The following is a 24588-nucleotide window of genomic DNA, read 5'->3' as shown; positions in this document are numbered from 1 at the left end:
GTGTGTGTGCGCGCGCGCCCGTGCGCGCGCGCATGTTTTTATCCCCTTAGACTAAATTTGGAAGGTTTTCAACCTTTATTTCTTCAGGTATTATTTCTGATCCATTTACCCTTTCCTCTTATTTTGTGACTTCAGTAAGAAGTATTTCATTCTGTTTGATATCGTTTCACAGGGTTCTGAAGCCATTCACTTTCTTCACTTGTTTCTTTGTTCTTTAGACTTAATAATTTCTACTGATCTTCCTTCAGGCTGCCTGACTCTTTTGCAGCCTCCTCTTGGCTATTAAGCCCAGCTGGTACAGTTTTCATTCAATCACTGTATTTTTTAGCCCTAGAATTTCCATTTGGTTCTTATAGTGTTTTTTTTTTTCTATTAAGATTCTTTATCTATTCATTTAATACAACTATGTTGCTTTTACTATTTTAGCTACATACATGACAGCTTTTGTATTTGTCTGGTAATTACATCTTCTTAATTATCCTGTGGTTCCTTTCTACTGCCTGTGTTTTCTCTTGATCATCAATTATTGCTTCCTTTCTCATACCCACTGATTTTTAAAAATTGTGTTCTGGAATTATCAGCCACACATTATAAAATATGGAATTCCTTACATTGCGTTCCTCTGAAGTGTACTGATATTTGTTATAGCAGGCCTTTCAATGGTTTCAAACTCCAAACTCTGTCTATCCTAATATGACCAGCAGGTGAAATCTCCATTTAGTCCTTTTATTGTGCAGTCATTGCTTTTTTTTTTTTTTTTTGCCAGACTAACTACAGTGTTTCTCACACATGCACGGTTTTTTTGTCACCCAAGGATTTGATGTGTTTACGAGCATGCCCGGGGCAGGCGGGGTGGGGGTGGGGGGGTGTTCCTGCACACTTCTAGAATTTCCCTTAAACTTTCTACGTACTCTACTAGCCTTGAAGTCTATTCTCTGGCACTCCAGTAAGTAAGGCTGTGACACTTTCCCATTATTATATGGGACTGGGGAGTGTCCTCAAGCAAAAACCTGAAAATTCACAAATCTCACATGTTAAAATTTCTGTCTTTCATATGTAGTGTCTTCCTAAGGTTTTGCTTACATTTGATTGCCCTATAATGTCTTAAGATTGCTGGTTTTTAAAATAATTTTCCAGAGATTAATCCAAATCAGGGTATTACATCAGTGGAAGCTGAAACTGTGAAGTCCATGAAGTACAGCTCAGTTACAGGCCAAATGTCTTCATGCTTTTTATGTGAAAGTAAACCTTTCTCATACACCCCTCTGCATCCCACTTTCCTCACATTGCCCATTACTTCGTATTAGCCAGAACTGCATTATATGCCCATTCCTAAACCCATCACCTACGGGGGGAGTGTAATTAACATTAACTGGGGTAGCATGGGCTAAGGTGTACACCATGGCTCAATTCCCATAGAAAATTTATATGCAAGGAAGAACATCTTTTTCAATGGGGGCTGGCTGTTGGAGACAATTAACAGTGTCTGTCACATTCTCTAACCTACCTAGATACCAATGCACTGGCAGAATCTGTCTCATATAGCTACTTTGGAATGTTGGACTCCTATAGAGAAGTCTTGCAATTTCCAGGAAGACTGTGGTGATTTTAACATATGTATAAGAAATTTTAAGTCTGTATAAATACAGCTAAATGGATAGCAGAAAAGAACAAAACTGAATGTTGAAAATACCACATTATCAGATTACGTAGGATCATAATGTTTTCTGAGAGGAATATAAAAAAACTACTAAACAGAAAATCACAAAATTAAAAATGTAAGTAACTGACTTGTCAGAAGTCTAAAATTCAATATTAACCATATCTACTCTTTTATGCTAGAGTAATAAGACTAATACAGAGAAAATATAAGGAAGCAAATGGTCAAGAGAAAATATCCACGGGGCAATGTAGAGAGGGAAAAAAGCAAAGCAGGAAAAAGGAAGCTTTGAGGACAGACATCAGAGAAGGGCAGAGAAGGGCAAAGTGGATCACGCTTTGTAGCTTCTTAAGCTCTTAACTCTCTCCTAATGAAATACATTTAGTACATGCTGAAAATCATCAAACACTTTTTAATATCATGAATATTTTGGAGCTTTTAGGTAAAGGTGCTGAAATAAAGATTGAAAATGCAATCTCTTTTCTGAATAAAAAATGTGACAAAAATTAAAACTAACGAAAGTAAATCAATGGTAATGAAACAGAAGAGGGTCACAATATAATGGCATGAACTTTTCAAGTTTTTTTAAGAAACAGAAGATTCTAAAAAAAACATTTTTCACTTCTTAAGAATGTTCATTAATAACCTTCTCCCAAAATCTAGACAGAAAAAAACTAAGAGGTTGTCCTGACCTTTTCACTATGGGGGTGGGCGAGGGTGGTGAGGGTTAACAGTGGAGATAGGCAGCGAGGAGAAGCGGGTGGGAAAGCAAACAACAAGGCTGATTCTCTCTGAAAGAAGTAAAGACTCTGGGGCAACACTGTCTGACAGAAACTTCTGTGATAAAGGAAGCATTTTATATCAGTCCTACCCAATACAGTAGGCACTAGTGACATGTGACTATTGAGCACTTGAAATGTAGCTAGTGTGGCTAAAGAAACTGATTTCTAATTTTAGTTAATTTGAATTTAAACAGCCGTATATAGCTAGCAGCTACTGTACTGAATAGCATAGTTCATGAATTAAACAACATAAAAAGAAGAACAATTTAACGGTCAAAAATATTTTTCCATAGGAATACACTAGGCAGCATGAATAGTAGTGTAGGGTATTTAAGAAAATTCCAGAAAAAGCACTCAAGTGTGCTAAAAAAGAACTCAATCTCTGCTGAGGCTGACTTTACTATCCCAAATTACTCCTCTCCCCAAATGTACTAAGGCTACAGAAACATAAAGAAAAAGGCATAAAATACCCACATCTCAAATAGAAACTAAGAGGAAAAAATAAACTGTCTAGGTGCAGTGGGATGGAGTTAAGATCCCACACTATATCAGAGCAAATAGAATGTCTGTACCAGAGCTTCCTAAGTATTTGCAATGTGAAAAGGCATAAGAACTATGCAACATATTCATAGTACAAAAGGAAAAAAAGACAGGCAAGACAAAAAAAAAAAAAATCCCTTATATAGCAAAAGGAAATTCTCCAAGATGTTACTAGCAAAATGAACTCAAAAAAATGTAAATTCAAAGATAAGATGATAAAACTATAGAATAAAGGAAACATAAACTAAAGACTAATAAACTAAATAATAAACTAAAAGACTAATAAACTAAATAAACTAAAGACTAAAAGCACTATATTATAATAAGCTAAATAAACTAAATAAACTAAAGACTAAAATAAACTAAACTAATAAACTAAAGACTAAAGCACTATCATTAGCAAATTATATAAAAATGCTAAAAAAAACTATCATTTAAAATCAAATTAGACAAAAAAAGACAAGATAATATACATGCACATAAAAAGATAAACATTAAAGCAAGTTTTTAAAAGGTGACAGAATAGGCGGACATTATAAACTAGAATAATTGATATCCCTGAAGTATATAACTGAAAAAAAAAAAAGATCAAAGAAAAAAGTTTCAAAAAAAATTCCCTAAAATAGTGAATATGCAGAGCATACAGAATGATCCACACTAAGATGTAGCCTCATTAATTTTCAAAGATTAAAAAATAAAAAACAGATTTAAGAATACAAGCAAAAAATTAAGTTCCCTGCCAAGAAGATGGCTACAGAGCTCTCAGAAGAAGTAAAAAAAAGTATGACCCAACAGTATTATATCCAAACAAGATGTTAAAAATAACAAGACATTTCAAACACATAATACCCGAGAGAATATTGATCTAAGAAGCCAGGAAAAATGTCAATCAAGTATGAGAGTGACACTGAAAGTCTCCCTCCGCTACCAACTCTTAAGAGGATATTGGAGGATGTTCTGCATCAAAATCAGGAAGACTAAACCAGATGAAGACAATATGGAAAGAAAGACCTAAAATATAGAAGATTTAACACAGAAAAGATAAGAAATTAAGTTCCAGAACAAAAGCAGTGGAGAAAGCCTAGCAGTCCATCAGAACAGCACAGGAGAGTACACCCTCCAGGAATCTATCTTTTGAAAGAACAGGAAGCTGCTGGAAGATTGACATATTTGACAACTATACTAGTTAGGACTATGGTCAGCTATAAATAACAGAAATATCAAGTTAGGTAGCTCTACAAGGAGTACATTTTTGCTTTTTTCAGTTCCATTCATTTCCAGAGTATGGTTTTATCCTCATGCTTGCAAAATAGCTGCTGTAGCTCTAATCATCACATATACCTTCCAGGAAGGAATAATGAGAAAAGGCACAGTAATGTATAACAACTAAGCCTGTCAAAAAAACAACAGTTTTCCCAGAATCTCAACCAGAATATTTCCACAAATATCTCAATTTCCACAACTGGGTCACATAACCATTTCTGACTCCAAGGGAATCTGGGGATGTTGACTATTTTTAACTAGATAGATCACTACTCTGAACAAAATCAAGATTCTGTTATTTTAAAGGGAAGGGGTAGCTGAATAATTGATATTAGGTCATCAATTAGAAATATTTGAACACTGCACATAAAATAGTATTTGGAAAAATTTTAGTATAGTGATAGAAAATTTGGAATGCTCCGTAATTGTGACATAATAATTAAACTAAGCAAAATAAAAGTAAGGCAATTTTTGATACTAAGCAGAACTGAAAGTTCTACAAGAAAAAAGATGAAAATGTTATGAAACAGCATAAATAATATTCATAAAGTTAAAATTAAATGAACAATACACACTGGTTGAAAATCGTAACATAATTATATTGCAAGGACGGAACAGGGAAAGTTGAAGTATAAGGTAATATATTAAAAGAATGGGAAATTCTCCATTTCTATAATAGGAAGTCGATATATAACATCTAAAATTGATAAATCAAGAAATAGCAATATTATTGCTGTTATTCTATTACTTAGAAATGGAGAAAGTTAAATACACATATAAACACAAAAGCCTAAAAGATTCTGAGGTAGCTATTTCAGGTATTGGGAAGGGTGGGACAGAAAAATGTTTCTTATATATATCCTTGTAGTACTATTTAACTTCTTTTTTTAAACTATGTATATGTTACTTAGATAAAATTTTTAAAAAATTTTAAAGAAACTTTATGAGTTAAAAAAATTCCAATCAAAAATAAATTACAAACATCAAAAAGTATAAGGAGGCTTTAAGATGAATGCTTCATAACCAGTGGGGAGACTTCATTTCAATATCGGTACATGGCTCACAGTTTCCCATTAAACTGCATATTTAACCCTTCATCAATAGTTGCCCAAAAGAGCACACTAAAAACTTTTTTATTGTAAAGCATGGATTTTACAACTCCTCTACAGAATAAGAGGATTCAAAAACAGTCCATTAGCAAGACACAATACAAAATGTGCCTTACAAAGAAAATTAATCTGTAAAGAAAATTAAAACTCAATAAAAAATAATTTCTAACACTTAGGTCCTCTAAAACAGGACCTAAGTGTGGAGTTGTGGACCCTTACCCAAAGTACCTTTGTATTTTTAGAAAACTAATTAAGAACTATGTATAGTACATGAATTTTGTGTTTTGATGAGTTTGTATTTATAGCTACCCCTGAAAAACTTAAGGAATTTAACTTTAAAATATTTTAAACAAAATTCTAAACTTGGAACTTTCTTACACGCATATAAGGTTTTATAACTGAAGTATAGATATACTGAGAGAGATAAAAGTAAATTTATCACTCTAAACTTCAAAATGGCATACATAGTGCCGCCAGAATTATATCAACTGGATTCAAATGCAAAAAGTAACTGTCAATCTGTAGTTTTTCTTTTTCTTTTTGGTAGAGTACTAAGCTCCAGATTGATTACTAAAGTAAAATATTTTAATAATTCTTGCAAAACTGTCATCTCCTTGAAAAATTCAACTTTAAAAAGCTAAATTAATAAAATTAAAAGCAGTCCTGTTAGGCCCCAGTGCCAGATTTTTATTTCAGTTTTTAATTAATGCCACTGAAGATTTTTTTTAAAATCACTCTTAAACTTTACTTAGTGTTTCATAATATTTTTTAAAAATCCATTGCTTCTCCAAAAGCAACTTGTCTTAGAGATTTACATTTATGCTTCAAGTATTCTCCCATAATAGGCTTGAATGACACAAAGAAAAGATTTAAGTAATTTTATATCCTTGAAAATTATACAAACTTGACCTAGAATAAAAAAAACCAATCCACACGGACTGTAAAGAGTAAGGTAAATTTAAGAAAATAAAAATGCAAATATGCATTTTAGCAGTCTCTTGAATTTATTAACCTAAAAGGTTTAATTTCCATTTTCCTGCATCAGCTTTATTTATAAAATGTCGTGCCCTATAAATATGCTGTTATTTTCTATAGTCAAGCACCCTCTTAACAAATCTTCTCATTAATATGTAAATTTAAAGTCAATCGGTCTTCTCCCTGACAGCCCCATGAATTCCTAGTGCACTGTATAATCGGCTTTGACTTGGCATCCACTATTTATCATCAAAGATGTCAGTTAGAAAAATTATGGAAAATGCACTGCAATTGATATGACTGCAATCTACTTTGTCAACATTTAATTGTTCCTCAAATCATACATTTACATATAAACAGCCTAAATACTGATCTATAATGATGTAAATAAACTAAATTAAAAATCTCTTCTGTCCCTAAAGAAGCTTGTTTGTATATGATGTGTTCATTTGAGAACTTATTGACAAAAGTATGTACATCAGCTCATCTCAAAAAGTATTTCTACTAATTTTCAATTCCTCACAAAACAATTTTGCTACCCTTCAAGCCTATAAACATAAACAAATGTTTTAAAGAATTCAATGAGAAACATGATCTTTCTTTGTGGAAAGCAAATTTAATTATGGCTGTTAATTAATTGCAGTGTCTGAGCACTATGGATTGAGGGGGGCTTCAAATTAGCTTTGACAGAAACAGAATAAGCAAACACACAGAAACTTATTAAAGTAAGCAAAAAGATATTTTAATTTAAAAGTCATGAGGTAATAGAATATAAAGGGAAGAATGGTGACTTAGGCATCAGATTACTGTTTATATTTCTGGCTCCATGTTTTAAAAGCAACATTATCTTAGGTGAGTCATTAAAACCTATATGCCTTAGTTTCTTCATCAATAATATAAGTATAATAATTCCCACTGTCCTATCTGAAATAAATTACTACATAAGAAAGTACAGCAAAATACTAAGTTGCTAAATATAAACTATCAACAATTTTATTTTTCACATTTTCTCTTGGTAGTTGAGAAAGAAACCTTGGTTTTAATGAATTTGGTATGTGGGGGCATTTTTAAATTTTATGTAATTTTTATGCCAATATACTATTTTAGTGAAACTTTCTCACTTGCAAGTTCTTTCACTATAAGATAAATAGCCCTTTATATATCATAAAGTGTTCACACAGCATTTATGCAAGAGACTTCTTTCTGTTATGTAAAAGAGGATGGAGATACTGGAGTGAACAGCTTTCTACTCTACTGATTCCATTAAAAAAATACATTCAAGTATTGATGGGAAAAGGGTAAAAAAGGATTATAGTAACAGCTCAGCACTCACTCTAGTAAAGTACTGTTCCACTTTATCTTGCTATTTTATAATACTCTTAAACAGTTCTTTACTACATGGTATATGCTTTTTAATATATGAGAAGTGAAAAAATGGAAGCAGATATAAATGCCAAGAACTTTTTAGTTTCTTCCAGATATGGTCAAACATTGCTTTACGATTCAGTTTGCCAACTTTTAAAGTTAAAATTACCATGTGTAGTCCTAAAATATTGGATGCAACTTAGTCTAGACCAAAAAGTCTCCAAGACTGCAAGTTGCTGGGCTGCTCACTCAAAAGTTTCTCTGTAAAACAGCATTATAACTAGACACAGAGAAAGTCTGAGATTGGTTAACTGAAAAGTGAGCATGGACATGATCTAAATAATCATAATCCATCTGAACTTTAATTTTATAAATGTATTTATACTAAAAGTCTAACATCCTCGACAGTCTCTTACTTCCAATACTATGTTAAAAGGATGACCCTTTCAAACCTTTCTGGCTAGCACTGAACACAATGTACACAAAGAGACACAGCTTATGATCTTATTTTGGATTCAATTGATATCATTTTAAATTAATAAAGTAAAATGTGTTATCCAAAGAAAAATTTATAACCACCAGAACAACTGAAATTAAATGGTTGCCAGTAATTGCTTCTAAAGGGTCTACTAAGATGTTACGAAAAGGAAGATTTATTTCGCCTTGTACCTGAATTGCTTAAAAAAAATACATATGATTATAGGTAATGCAACCCTTACATATCTTTTATTTTAGTAGGTTTTTCTTTTCTTTTCCTTAAGCCAAGAACTCTTTCTCAAAGGAAATCATATGCAAAGGAAATCAGATGAACAGTGGCAAGAGCCCAGCAGGCTGCACAGTCTAGAGCACAACCGATCCCCTTGGCTGTTCCAGCGGCAGTGCTACAGCTTCCTGAGGGTGGACGTGCACACTTGAAAACTACTGCATTAGTCTATTAACCACATAATTCAGAATGATGCCTAGATCAGATTACTAATAAATGGCAACGATAAGAAATTATTTAGCCCAATTCCAGGACAATGACCAGACTTCATTTCATGTTTGTAACAATTACTGTTCAGAGTCAACATGTGAAAATAAAGAATGCATAGATTCTCAGTTTTTCGAATTATCTGTCAAAAGAATAAATAAATAAGGTAGAGTGTAGAACCTAACTTCTTTGTTTTGCAAACAGCTTTAAACATGAATTTTATCTAAAATTAGAGATAAAATTGAAGGAACAGAAACACAAATAAACAGACAAACTGCAAAATCAGAGATTTTAAAGTTTGCTACATATTTTTAGAAGACATGGTAAAGAAAATAAATATTGTAACTCCAATTTCTACATAATACAAAGCAAAGGATCACTTACTTATAGCTACTGAAAACAATTTGATGGTGATAGAAAAGAAAAATGAATCGTTTTATTAAATAGTGACAGTGGGTAGATAAGGCAAAATTACCTATAGCATTATACAACAGGAAAAAAAATATCTAAATAATATTCTGGAAAGGAACTGGTTGAAATCAAACAACTAGCTATTAACAACAAAAATCTCTTCTCAAAGTTACCATTTACATGAAAGGACCAAGACTTTTGCAGCCAGGATATGTTTCTTAATCCAGTAGAAGTGCCATGAAAAGTTTACTGTGCTCAATGATAAATGAAATTAGCTTTATAAAATAAAAGCACAGATGGATAGAAAATTGCCATCAATTTAAGAGCTCTATGTGGCATAAAACTTTTACATATGAATTAAAACATAGATTTTTAAGTAGAAGAGCCTAAACACTTTTTTTAATATTAAAATTAAGATGAACTCATTATTACAAAACACCTTCTGGATAAAGATTTATTTTTAAAATTTTTAAATAGTTTTTAATACTAACAATACTAAGCCATTGTAGAAAACATTGATGAACACTTTAAACATTTAAACTCCTTAAATATCTAAAAGCTTGACATATCATCTAAAGCATGTATTATGACCATTTTTCCATTTTATGTACATTTTTCTATCACTTAAATATTATTTCTAATCAACAAAAGTGAGATGTAATGCACATTCAAGGCCTGCTCATTCACATAATTGGTGAATTTTTAGTGCTTTACTTTCTATACAGCTGATTTTTAAAATCTACAATACAGCTTTCTAAAATGACAAAAAAAATCACGAGATTAGAATAAATGTGTCATTCTTGGAATATTTAATGATTTCTTTAAACAAGTTTAAGACTTACACTTAAATGTTAAATATATACCATACTATATACCATACTGCAAGCTATGTAATAAAAAATTTTAATTGTCATATAGTGAAAAGAATAAGATAAACCTCTAGATTGATCTGCACAAAATAACTTCACTTTAAGGTATATTTAAATATTAATTTTACTAAAACTCTATAAGCTTAAGTGAAAAGCAAAAACATTTTAGAAATATAAAACTAGGAAAAAGTAGCTTGAAAGTTCAATAATATTAACCTATAAAGGCAAGAAATTATCCTAGGTATAAATTCACATGTTAGAATCACATCATCTACTTTTACAAGTGAGTCATTCAAACAGTTGCGAATCGAAGGTGCAAAGAGTCATTAAAAAAAAAAAATCCAAGATTTGGCAATGTCACTATATAGTGACTCCTCACAAGGGCCTCTTGCTGGTTGTCATACTAAGTTTATACACTATGCCATTAAGTATGTATCAGATCAGTGCCAAAACAATGAATAACTATTCTTGCATTTATACTGCTTTCCAGCTTTCCAAAAGAACACAAGAAACATGAGATCTCCTTAAATATGCAGATATCTATATTTTACTATCTTAATTTTTTGTATACATATTTTAAAGCTTATCCATTTTCTTAGTATATTTTATAAGTGGAAGATTGTCCGACACTTACCTCTTTCCAAGGACTGACAAACTGTGTACGAGCATACCGAGTTAGCATGTGGATTATGACCACCTGCCCCCACTCTTCTACATCAACCAGTAAATTACACAGCTTGCGGTAATTCTTGTGAATCAGATCTATTCTATCCGGGCACACTTCTTCAAAAGCCATCACAACACTACCAGCTACCAGCTAGAAAAGAAAGAAATAGTAACTCATTAAAAAAAAGTTTTCCTACCATCGAAAATTCTACTTGGGTGTTATAGAAGGGAAATGAGTTTTATGACATGTTTAACATATTCAGGCATTTAATTAATGAATGATTATACATGCTTAATTAACAAATAAATTTTAAAGTGACACCCCCTCAAATAATATTTTTAATAGCTGGAACATATCTACGAAGCTAATATTTTTCTGCAGCACTAATGTTAGAAATTCTGGTAATTTTCTATTTCAGGTTAAATTTCAATTAATTACTCATACACAGAATAAATATATTCATCATGCACATTTTTCATTTTTAAAGCTAACCTACATTCTAATCTAAAGATTCATTATTTAGTATATAACAATACTCGGAAAAAGAATCAAGACAATAACAAGGACATCATGCCAGCTTAAAATGAGAATGACAATAATTTCACAATGAATTTATCTTAAAATGTGTGTGAGGAATTCATGTTTTTGGTACAAAAATACTTTAAAATTGAACACATTTTAATCTACCTGTTAATTTTTACCAATAAAATGTATTTACCAAAAACACACACAAGCTAAAATTTTAGTACACTTATCATTTACATAACAAAAGCCAGCTCGCTCTATGATCAATTAATGAACTATAAATGCTGTTTTTGGAATTATCATGCTTTTGCAAAGTGCCGAAATCAAGACTTATTTGCTGTAAAGATACAAGCTAAACAAAAATATTCAATATACAAATACTTCTATATGTGTACCACCGATAAATGTAGAGTTAGCCAACAGTATAATACGGTTTTGAAAAATATAAATTAATATCATATTCTTTCTGAACACCAAGGATCTTCATTTTAGTATCTAAAATTTCCCCAATGACTTAAAATAAGCAATTAAATAGAAATATAACTTACTGAAATGGTACTTTTTGAAAAATATTAGATACAATGATATTCATATTTTTAGTGTTTGTCCCTCTACTTGGCTGACATTTAGTTTATTAATATGCAACCAACAATACAATTGAAAGAAAACAGCTCAGAATATAGACTTGCTATTATGCTAAACAAGTTTCCAGTCCTGTGGGGATTTTATGAATTACCAATCAGTATAAACGTGAAGCTGCATTTATTGACTCCAGCCCTGCCCATGTACTGGTGCCCGCTGGTCCCAGCATGTATGCACCTCAATTGAAAAAGCAAAGAATTGATTATTTGTGTGAACTAAATAAAAATGTATTATATGTATAATTTTCTATTTGCTATTGATATGAAAAGGAAGTTAAGTTCGTGTTTTCAACTTTATATTTTGATGTCTTCTGCATAAATAAAGCTTCAAAAATTATATTCTTTGATAGTCACATTTCTAAAATAATGGATTTAATATCATTTAAAATCTCTTAAAACAACTAAGTTTATGACTATTTAACAAACTATTAAACTATAGAATAACAGTATTTGTGAAATATATTTATACCTGTATATATTATATATGTCAATCATGTTAATATAAGATATATTCATCGATTGGAAAAAGGTGTTCAAGTATACCTTTTAAGTTCTAAGTACCACTTAGAATAAAATAATCTACAGAAATAGTAATTCAACAGTTTTAAGAACTACTATATAAAATCAGTTACTTTGCCTAAGCCTACAGATTCTTATTTTCAGTGTTTTGTAAACACCAAACAAATAAAACTCAGCTCCCAGATGATATTATATTTATTATATCAAGAGCTGTAGATACCATATAATTCTAAAGTACTAATAAAGAACATGAAAAAAGAAAGAAAATCATTACTTAAGTACAAATAAAGTTTAAGGAAACCCAAAATAATTAGGAAGGATGTAAAGTACATTCACAAAACATAACTGTTTTAAATATTTCATTGTATGGTTTAAACAAACTGGCCCTAGGCTAAACACTACCAGAAGAATTGATAATTTTGGTCTATTAAATGTTCAATATTCTATAAAACTCCCAAAATTAAAATAAAATGATCTACTCAGATCTTAAAGCCAAAAAATTAGTTTCCCCAAAACAGACAGTTAATTTCCATCTCACTGTGTCAATAGTAGCTTTTTATATAAGAGGAAAAATAAATCACTCCAACAAAACTAGCAATGAGCTCATCAAATTCAAATGCAGTTTTCCATTTATGTATTTTTTATATTAAAGCAATAAACATGGTTCATTTATCTTCCCTTGGTTGCCACGTTTTTCTGTGCTGTTGCTATGAACTTCAGCCATTAGCTGTGCTCCAAGGTAAACTACATGAACCATCAACAAAAGTGACACCCCATCTATGGAGTTCATATTTTCTCCAGATTATCTATGCTAGTTGACAAGCTGGTAATGAAAAAAATCACACTAAGCAAATGGTTCCTTTAATAACAATAAATTTTCTATAAAATTATGAAGGGTACAAAACGTTTCCTTGCATCTATTTTGTCATGAATTCTAATTAACGTTGCAAAAACCTGAGAGTGCTGGGTCATCACAAGAAGTGCATCAGGATTTGATTGATAATATGGTATAAGTTGGCCAATGCTGCCAAGATTTTCTTCTCTTAAATTAATAGCCATCCAACCTGCCCTAATCATACAGCCCAAATGATATTCCCCTTCTTATTTCAATTTTCTAGAGGCATGGAAAATGGGAAAGATAAGTCATTTATCTTCTAATAGCTGGATAATAGATCTATCACAACAAAACATCTGCACAAACTCAGAGGTGTGGGGTTTTTTTTCTTTTCTTTTCTTTTTTTTTTTTTTTTTTTGCTCACAACAGTGAGGCTTTCACCAATATTAAATCAATAACTTATAAAATAGTGTCTTTACCTCACACTTTAGTTAGGAACTATGAATATATTCATTAAATATCATCCTACAGCTAAATTGAGAGAAAACTTTTCATCAAAAAAATATAAACAACTCAGTTTTTCAGTAGCCATTTACCAAACTCTGAACTCTGTTTTCAATTAAAAAGTTAAATGCCATCAAAAGGATTTCTTTAAAATTAGCCTGATAGGAAAAGAAAATAAATACTATCTTGCTTTTGAGGTGTTCCAGATAAGAGACTATCCACTGCTATGCTTAAATTGCTCAACAAATATGGATTTCTACATTTAAAAAAAATAGTTTCGAATTTAAAAACTGAATGTATAACTGAACATTTGAAAAGGTTTGTGGTAAAGAAGTGTTTAGGATATGTTAGAGAAAATAGGATGAAAATGGTAAATCTAGAAATAGAAAATGAAGAAATTATATAAAGAAAACATAATAAGTGATTAGAGATGGCAGAATATAGGTAAAATATTCCCTTTTAATTTCATTGACAATAGTTATGAGGTATCCATTACAGCTTTAAAATTTTAGATACCTTCAGACAACAGTTCCCTAACTTAACACCAAAATGTTCTTCCAGTTATCTTACCGTAACTATATTCCCAAACCCAAAGTGATTTATTTTTAGAAGAGAACTATTCATATGACAAATACTGGTCTTTAGTAAAAGGGAAAAACCATTCTATTTTAATATGTTTATATTTCTAAATTTCCTTAAAATGAGAATTATAGAACTAGTTTTCTTTGAGATCTAAATAAGAAAATCTTCCTTTAGATTAAAATAAGCAACAGAAGGTATATCTCAAAATCAAAAGGTTAAATGAAGAAAAGTTTTTAAATAGATTAATACCTTTAAAATTTATATTTAACAGCAGCAATAGCAATGTCATCATCATGATAATGGTCCCAAGAAGCTCCTTCTAATAATGCATTCCTTTTCAAAATCTAGAAATAAATTAGACCTGGTTCTTCTAATAAAGAAATTTTTAAACAAAAATAATTGATGATTCTTATTGATTTTAAACGTCATTATTAACTTGGGGAAGAGAGAAAATATAGCTGTCTTCCTTCAATAAAGTATTACATGTGACAAGCAAATATAAGAATAAAGGTCCATAAGTATATGTATGGATATCAGAGTATTTTTAACCTTTCTGTAATAGACTATAATCATACAAAGGTAAAAAACGATCAGAAAACATCCTCAAAATAAAACTAATTTAAATACTGGGTAGACAAGTTAATGTTACCTAGGTAAATCTGAATCTTCCAATCCAAGCCCAGAAAAACTAAAGACAAAACCTATGTCTTAAGCATAATTAAAACACAGATAATCTTCAAACTTCAAATTACATGAAAGTAGGAAAATAAGTCTTAAATTCCAGAGAGTTATCTTTCATGCTTATATCACAAAACTTCACAAAGCCTTATGACACTCTGATAAAACTGTCCACAAAGCAGACAGGAGCTGGTGGTGGGCATAAGAAGGAACTGAAGTCAACAACGGAAAGAGAAAGAGTACTCTAAGTGTGAAAATACTGCAAAAGGTTCCTGCTAGATCAGAGCAGATTATGAGGAAAGGACTTCATTAGGGGGAATGGGAGGGAATTAAATGAAGCTATCCTGAAAAGGGAAAGTTTCAAGGAAAAAAATTTGGTTAGAAAAGAAGCAGATAAAGAAGAGCCCCTTAGAAACTGTAAAAATACAGAAAAAAAAATAAGAGGAAAACTTTAGGTCCTACAAGTAAAAAAAAATAATAATAATCAAAATAATCTTGTGGATGCCCTCCAAAAAAATTCATTTAATAAAAAAACATACTTTGCTATCCTGAGAGGGGGCTCTTATACTAGGAATCTTGCAACCTCAAACTCAATCTACTAACCCTATTGAAGCATAAAGATGCAAGTAATCTGCAAGTATTGAAAACAGAAAATGAAAATTAATTCACCTGATGAAAATTACTCATACACAAAAAAACTCAATGTTAAAGCAAAAGAAAACTGTAACACAACACTACAAAATGAATTAAGTACCTTAAGAAAATCCTTTGAAGATCAGAATGAATGTGAATCAGATATTCAAAAAGAACAGAAATGAACAAAAGACATCAGGAAGAAATGAAACAGGAGTTGATTAAAAGTAGAAATGAAACAGAGGGAAAAAAAACATCAGCTATGATGATTAAATTGTAAGGTGCCTCAGAAGAAAATAGTTGAATCAAACTTTAATAAGAGGAATTAAGAAAAAGTAGAAAAAGAACTAAGGAAATAGAAATAATGTAAAGAAGTAAAAAGATTTACAGGAGCAGCAGTTGAAACATAAGATAGGCAAAAAAAAGATCCAACTTACATAAAACTGAAATCCCTGAAGAAAAAGTTAACTGAACAGAATTAATATTTAAAACTATAATCTTTTTTTTTTTTTAAACCCACTACTTTACTAGAAATAGTGTAAGTTCTGAATCTACATTTTGAAAAGGCTCACTGGGTACCAGGAAAAAGCTGATCCACTTTAACCTTGAGACACCATATAAAACTATTGTATTTCAAAGATGGAGAGAAAACCCTCAGGGTCGGCATGTCACTTAATGCAGACACATTACAAGCATTTTCTTTAGACTGAAACAAGGCAAGGATGCCCACCATCTCTACTACTATTAAACACTCTACTAAAGGTATGAGCCAACATAATTAGACAAGAAAAATTAGTCATAAGAATTGGAAAAGAAGTAAAACAACTTCTACTTGGAGATGATGTAATTCATTTTCTAGAATAAACTATAGAGAATGAAGGACAAAACTAAATCAAACAAAGAACGAATTCAGTAGAGAAACAGTATATAAAATTATCATACAGCAAATCAATAGCTTCCTTATAAACCAATATAAGGAGTTCAATGACATAATGATAAAGAAATTTCAATTTATAATAGCATCGAAGAAGCTAGACGAAATATAAAAAGCAACTCTAAACCAATGTTTAACTCAGTGATCTGTATTTCACTTGCCCACAGAGGTGCATGCTAGCAGTTCTGAAATAATACTTTCGCTGTATTTTGGAACAGAGCAAATATGTAAATATGCTGTGGATAATGGGAGCCACATTTCTTAACGTTGAAGAAGGTGAAAAGGTAGGAAGCTAGAAGGAACCCTCTGCTGTTACATGGAATTACAGGTATTCAGTATAAACTATCGCTGTGTAATATAGGTAGAAAAATAGATACAGATATTTTTAATTTTTAAAACATAAATATATACTATACTACACTTTAGAAAAAAAGAGTGCCTCATAAATGATAGACCATCAAAGCTCCCAAAAGATCAAACTATGAACACTGGCATGACACAAACCATTTGTGAGACAAAACATTAAAAATAGTAGTAAACATCTAATTGCAAAAACGTAACAAATTCCACAATCATTCAACGCATATGAAATACCTTCTATGAAAAGGTACTCTTCTACTGTCTTTTAGAAATAAATGGTCAGAAATCAAGAATAGACATTCCAAATTTATAAAGAAATTGTCCTTTACATGCCTTTGTGAGTATTTCTTCTCATTTGCCATTATTTATGATATCAGGCACTGTGCTACGGTTTTATGTACAACAACTCATTCAACACAAACAAAACCTTTATACATTAGAAATACTAAGCCTTACAAGTTTGGAAACTGAAACTTATGAAGGCTTGATACACAGCTACCAAGTGGCAGAAGTTCAGTCACAAATCCAACTCTAATTCCAAAGACTATAATTTTCACTTGCGATGTACCTTGTTTGAGAAGACATGTACACATTATACATGGAGATTTCATTTCTAGGCCATGCAACAAATTTAGTGTATAATGTAGCAGAAATCATGGTAAATTACATTAACTAAAAGATGTTTCTTGTGGCTCTTACTGTATTCTCCATAGTATTTAGCAAATGTCTTGTACACAGAAGAAACTAAATGTTATTTTATTATTACTAAAATCAAGTTAACCACTATATCAATAATATTGATTTCGTATCTAAGTCATAGAAGCAGATAATAAGTATGTCCTACAGAAGACAGAAAGGAATTAAATTTATTGTCTCTGTCTTCATTTATTGAGCAAATCTATATTTGCTTACTTGCTACATTATACCAAATACTATAGAAGAAATGCAATTAAGCTTTCTGTTACATGACAAACTAAAAGAAATTTGCTGATTGGCCTAGGAATGAAATCTCCAAGTATGACGTCATGTAAAACCCAATATTATTAAAAAATATATACTGAAAAAATTCATTAAAGAAACTAAAATGTTTAACAAAACATATTCAATTAATGTAAAAAGAAAGCAGTAAAGAATAAGGAACAAAAAAATTATCAAACAGAAAAACAAGTAAAATGGAAGCTGTAAATTCAACTATATCAATAACAACATTAAATGTAAATGGATTAAACAGTTTAACCAAAAGGCACATCTTGCCAAATTGGATTAAAAAACAAGATCCAACTATATTTGATTTAAAAAGTACCAAATGGTTGAGAGTATAAACAAAGAAAAAGATATATCATGCAAACAGCTACTCAAAAAAGCTGGATTGACTATACTTATATTGGACAAAATATACTTTAAAATAAAAAGCATTACTAGAGGCAGAAGGGCATTTTATAATGAAAAAGAAAACAATTATAAACATACATGCACTAAACATCAGAACTCCTAAGTACATTAAGTAAACACTGACAGAATTAAAAGAAAAAAAAGAAAGCTCTATAATAACAGTAAACTTTAATATTCCATTTATAATAATGGATAGAACCACCAAACAGAAGATCAACAAAAAACAGAAGGCCTGAACAATATTGCAAACCAATTAGACCTAACAGACATCTATAAAGGACTCTACTCAACAACAGCAGAAGATACATTTCTCAATACATACTGAATATTCTCCATAACAGACCATAGGGTAAGCCATGTAACAATAGCTATTTGGGGCTAGTGCTACTGTATCAGATAGCTGCTATATATGGATGTACATGCTCCTTGGTGGTATCATCCTAAAATGAGCTGAGATCTTTTCCTCAATAGTTGAGCCATACAGGTGGGTACAGAAGCCTCCATCACAGACACCATTATACCAGCTCCTCCAAGGTCTGCTCACAGACCCCATGGGTCATCACTATTCCTAGATCTCATTATCATTACACAAATAGGATGGAAGTGGGGAAGGGAAGGAGAGGAAATATTACATTCGCAAAAGCTATTAGCCAGTAAGATCATTCTTACCAGCCAATAAAAGTCTTATACATACGAAAATATTTGTTTTTTTTAAAAAACATATTTATAGCACCCCTCTAATTTTTCAGTATCTCTTTAACACTTCGTAATACTTCATTTTAAAACAATTATTTGTTCTTAGGTTTTTTAGCCTTTAAAAATTCTAATAAAGCATTGTCTGAAATAAAAATTTTGTCACCAAAATCAGTCAACGATTTAGCCACAGATTAAAGAAAGAATTTCTTTTTTGCTCTTCTTCAGACTCTGATGACGAAACATGCAACAAACTAAAATTCTAAATGCAATCTTCTTTACATGCCCATTTTTATTCTTCAAGAATTTTAATGAACTCCTATAATATTTATACCATTTCAAAATCAGTAAGAAAAATTATATCAAATAAACAATGGTAAAATGTACTCTGTAAATAAAACACAATTCTTTTTCACACTTTAAGTTTCCTTTAAATATTCTTTGGGGGAGGGGACACCTCCTCAATTAGAGAGGTCTTTTATTTCTTTACAACTATCACGTCATGAATTCACAGGGAACGGGTTCCAGCAGCTCATGCTCCTCTCCACTGGTTCTACAGTGTGCTTCTCTGGGTGGAGCAGGCTGGCATTCCAGTTGAACCCAGGTGCCTTTCTCTTTGGATTCCTTCTTTTTTTGATCATTTTCCCTCATACATTTCTAAGGAGCTATCCTAGTTCCTGGAGTACCTTAATGTGCCCAATACACACATTAATTCTCTTGGCAAGAACCTTGCCCTTAACTTCTTTGTTTACAACAATGTCAACCACATGCTGGGTGACACTGTAGACTCTTCCAGTTTTGTCATGGTAACATTTGGGAGGCATTCCTTTTTGAACAGCACTCATTCCCTTGATGTCTACAATAATTTCTGATAGATTTGCATGTATGTGGCCAAAGGAACAACTCCATATTTTTTAAAGGCCTAGAGAACATATAGCAGGTGCCGCTCCTATTTCCCTTTGTATTAGTCATTTTGGCAAATCACCGGAGGACAGCAATTCTGGCCAAAAGGTTAAAACACAATTTACTTCAACATAAAAAGGCATTACTTACTGTGCTTTTATCCTTCAGAAGTTTTTCGATGACTTCAATTAACATTTCCTTCTGCTCTGGATCGAGGCTAAGACATAAAAAGAACATACATTAAATTTTTTCAAGAATATTGAGAAATTTTAAAAGAAACTTTAAATTTTAAGTTTAAAATTTTAAAATTTTAATTGTAAAAATAAAAACAAACAGAAACAAGTTTAAAGTAAAATGGGATGCTTTTCTCCCAAATGGCTCCTAAACTTTCTCTCTAAAGTTGCTGACATTAATTAAACCCAGATACCAATACCATTAAGAAAGTATTTAAAGAACAAATTCACTTCTAAAAAAAAAGTTAGAAACCCTTAAGAAATTAACTACAAGTAAGTAAACCACAATTTTTTTTTTTTAACTGTGGAGAAAAAATAACAGGATGGTAATCATTTTTTTTAAACTATGGATATATAATTGTCAAAAACGAATATACAAAATTTCCAAATAAGAATTTTGTATCATCCTAGTTCACTGGTGCAGACATGTATTATAAAACCTGCCATCTAAAAGCAAGAAACATAACAAAGGCTTACATAGGTACAGAATTAAGACATGCATCTTAATAGCACCTTTAAGCATTGAGATACTGACAACATAATTTCCTCTCAATATGGAATTCAATTGTTCGGTTACTGAAAAGCTGAACAATGGATATACAAAGATAAATAGACAGAGTTTAGTAAATAGCCCCAAATATAATCGCATCATATAACAGATAAATAAAAGGGATTATGAGGATAAAGCGGAAAAGCACAATGAAGGCAGGAGGGTTAGGGAGGATTTCTTATAGGAACTGACATCTTAGAGGAATCTTAACTTGACGTTAGAGCTGGAGAAAGGAGAACATTTTCTAGGTAGAGACTAAGGAGGAACAAGAGATGGTAATGAAATAAAAACATTTTATGAAGAGGATTAACCAGCAGTACTGAACTACTAGACTGTAAATTAAGGCAAGGAGAGTACAAGATGAAGCTGAGGAGATAAAATGGAGCCCAGTGAAGGACTTTTAAACCATCACAGTAAACTCGATCTTATTCTACAAGTTTATAACAAAAAAAAGACAATGAGTGAGAAGCATAATATAACGTTATATAACAGTTAATCTAAGAAAGTAAGTTTTTACTTTGTACAAGCATTATATGTTTATTATTAATCATTATAATTATCTGAACATTCGACCTTTCAATTCTTTCAAATTTCAGTTCCAGTCTCTCTTCTCTAAGCAGTCTTTCCTAACTTATGCCGTTCCATTACATCTTTATATTATGAAACCCCATAATGCCCTAACCTATTAAAAAGCATTGTTAGTGTGTCTTTGTATATACATATAAATCATATGCTGAAATCTTATTCAATTATAGGTTGTCTTTAATTACTTGGCATATTTAATTTTTTTCCTCAAATATGTGGTAATGCATCCTCTACTGTTTTCAAACTTTTTACAAACATAACACCAGTAACACAAAATAATCTTGATAAAAGCCTGTGAAATAAATGGTAACAGAAAATACTAAATTATCACAGGTAATTTTTTTGGCAATATGTTTACCACAGGGATTAAGGCATTGTATTTTAATAAAAACATCATACAAATACAGTATGGTGCTATATTTAAAACTTAGTATTTAAAAATTATTTAACAAAATAGCTCTTGTAAAGAATCAGAAAAACAGAAGAGTTGAAAGGATAACATACATACAACTCTACCCTACAATAAACAAAAAAATCTTAATTTTCTAATAATATGTATGTGTACATGAGAGACTATATAAATGGGAATTAAAATTCTGATTATTTTTTGTTATAAAATCTCTAAATTATCCCAGGCCCTAATAGGCTAACAAGTAAAAACCTGTATAGGGTCTCTAAAACCAAAACAAAACTAAAGATGTCTTAAGCATGTGGAAGAAAAGCAGAGTCACTGTGTGAATTTAGAACGCACTAGTTCTAAGAGCTAATAAAATAAGCCATGGGCTATAACATTACACATAGCATTAGAGATCTTTGATACTAACAAGCACCTACCTGTATAATTTTTGAATTGCATGGGCTGCATTCTTCCTGACATATGGTGATAAATCAGCAGAAGCTTCCTTAATAGCGAGCATCATAATTGGTACAATAATTGGCACTCTAATACTTGACAGAACTCTCAAAGCACTTGCACGAATTAGTTGATTTGGGTCCTAAAAATAGTGCAAAAATATTCATCAAAATTTCAAAGACATCTTTATGACACAGTTAAGAGGTTCTTTTAGGGTGCAATATAACAATAGGAAAAAAAAAAAAGCTACTTAATTTAAAATAAACAACCAGTATATGGAAATGGATAAGGAAAAAAAAGAGGATTAAATGTTTATTTCTCAGAATAATGTTTTAACAAGAAAAGTAATTATTTCAATTCTAGTTGATCACTGATTACTAAACAGGCTAGGTTTTTTGAGTTTTGTTTTAAAATGCTGCAGGTCACAAATTTTATCTTTAAAAGAATCATGTCCCCTCTTTGCATACTTTCATCAACAAATAGTTGGTATATGATGAAGATGCATGATAATGATTATGCTGAATATAAACATAAAGAAACTGAAACATAGGGCAAGGTCTAGTTGGTTATATAAATTATTGTCTAAGGGTATTGAATAGGCACTGTGAGAGGCCTTTCAACTCTTCCAAAAACACTACTGTGCCACTTAGTGAATTATTGCTCCACTTCTTTAAATGACACACCTATAACTGTGCAGAAACCCTGTAGCTATTTGCCTGTTCACTCTATTATTTACCTTCAGAGCTCGCTGAAAAGTACTTATGGACAAGAGTGCCAGATCCTGCTGTTCTTCGGCATATCGAACGAGGTAAACATACACCAACTTCTTGATCTGTTAAAAAAAAAAATCATTTAATCCTAGCCAGAGCAATTCAAAATTCTATATTTTCTATATCAAAATGTATTCTTATTTTACTTGAAGTAAATAAGTGAACATGGTCATAGCTTACATTGTAAAATAAAGATAATATAATGTAGAATAAAAAAATGACCATAGAAAACTTCTAAAATAAGAATTTTAATAATTCAATCTATAATAGTAACATCCTATCAAGATGCCCTTCCTCTTGAAGGGAATAAAAAGTTTCTGAGCAAAACTCATAAAAGAATATTAAAATATTAATTGAATTGCAAAAGCATTTTCAAAATGAGGGATACAAATAATAGATAGAACTTGGGCTCTGTCGACTAACTACATGGTGTAGGAGCTTATGTTTCCTCATCTGTCAAAAAGTGCTAGAGCCTCAAATCTGATTCTATAGTAATATTCACATCCCAATATTCATTGCATGATATTATCTGCTCAGTAAGAATAATATGTGACAATAATGCCAATTTAATGTAATAAAAATTCCAAAAGTCAGGGAGTATGTTCTGAAAACTGTTTTTAAAGACAATTCAATCATGAAGTTTATAACATGATTATGAACAGAAAATTTAAATGAAAATTGCTTCCTCTGTCACTGCTCATAAGCCTGTATCTCCTTTCTCAAATATCTTCAGATAGAACTGCCTGATTAATCTCCTTATATATCAATATAGTACATACCTAAAAGTTTATGAAATGTTCAAAGAGCATACGAAATGAGAGGAAGTAGATGGAAATAGCTAGAACTGATGCTGCAAAGGAGAAACAGTGCTACACTGGCCCACATTTTATATCATACTAATTAATCTATAGCACTTTAAAGACAACTGTGATGGCTTTCCTTCCTTCACGCTCCAATTTCCCCTGACAGCACAGTTTTGCATTCCTTTATCAACCTTTTGCTCACTTCTGAACTCTCTCCAATTTGTCTCTATTTCTTTCAGTGTGGCATTCCAAACCACAAATGAAGTCTAAGCAGAACACACTAGATGAGACTTTGTTCCAGATGTGGTGCTTCCACTGATACAACTGATTTTTAATTTTAATGATATACATTTTCCAAATGAACTATTGACTAAATCAACCTATACTTGAGTACTGCCCTAGTGAGGTTTTTTTTTCTTTTAAAAGAAGGGCAAGATCTTACATTTACCTATAAAAATTTTCAACAACTTAAATTCAACCCAAAATTAACCTAAGATCATTTTAGACCTTAATTTGTAGTTCAGCTTATTTTGCTATTCTTCATAATTTCATGAGCACAAATGAAAACTTAATGAACATATTTTCTACATCATCATTACTAACAAAAATGCTAAACACCATTTTAAGTTGATCTCAATCCATTATTCTATACTTTATCACAGGGTCATAGGTGAATGTAACAAAAACTTAATTTCCAATTACACTTTACTGCTAAATGAATCCATAAAATCTTAAAAACAAAATCTATAATCCTTAACTCAGTACTTAATACAGTCCAAAATCTGTCTCAGACTTCCCTTCTAGTCAAACAGGAACAGTTCCCAAATATAACTTGTACTTTTTATTTCTCTCTCTATTCAGGTTATCTATCACCTATTGTTTCCCAAGTTCCATTCATCAAAATCTTACACAAAAACAAAAATAAAATAATAAAAAGTCTATTAATATGTGAATAGTAAAATAAAGTATATCCTATCCATATAA

The 24588-nt window shown here is 31.1% G+C and overlaps 1 protein-coding gene and 1 pseudogene across 1 annotated transcript in view; both read right to left on the bottom strand.

Moving 5' to 3' along the window:
• The window catches only part of AP3B1 (adaptor related protein complex 3 subunit beta 1), a 206305-nt gene that overhangs the window by 138066 nt on the left and 43651 nt on the right, over positions 1-24588 (bottom strand). Inside the window, exons 4-7 of the mRNA XM_016118856.2 lie at positions 22768-22863; positions 22013-22173; positions 19961-20027; positions 10579-10761 (exon numbers count right to left, since the gene is read on the bottom strand). Coding sequence (XP_015974342.2) covers positions 10579-10761; positions 19961-20027; positions 22013-22173; positions 22768-22863 — 507 coding nt within the window. The remainder of the gene's footprint in view (positions 1-10578; positions 10762-19960; positions 20028-22012; positions 22174-22767; positions 22864-24588) is intronic.
• Positions 17954-19952, bottom strand: LOC107497238 (annotated as a pseudogene).

The sequence above is a fragment of the Rousettus aegyptiacus genome, unplaced genomic scaffold, assembly GCF_014176215.1.
Source record: "Rousettus aegyptiacus isolate mRouAeg1 unplaced genomic scaffold, mRouAeg1.p scaffold_m13_p_8, whole genome shotgun sequence".
Classification (NCBI taxonomy): Eukaryota; Metazoa; Chordata; class Mammalia; order Chiroptera; family Pteropodidae; genus Rousettus; species Rousettus aegyptiacus.
Note: the sequence above shows the minus strand (reverse complement) of the source record. Positions and strands in the feature narration are given on the sequence as shown.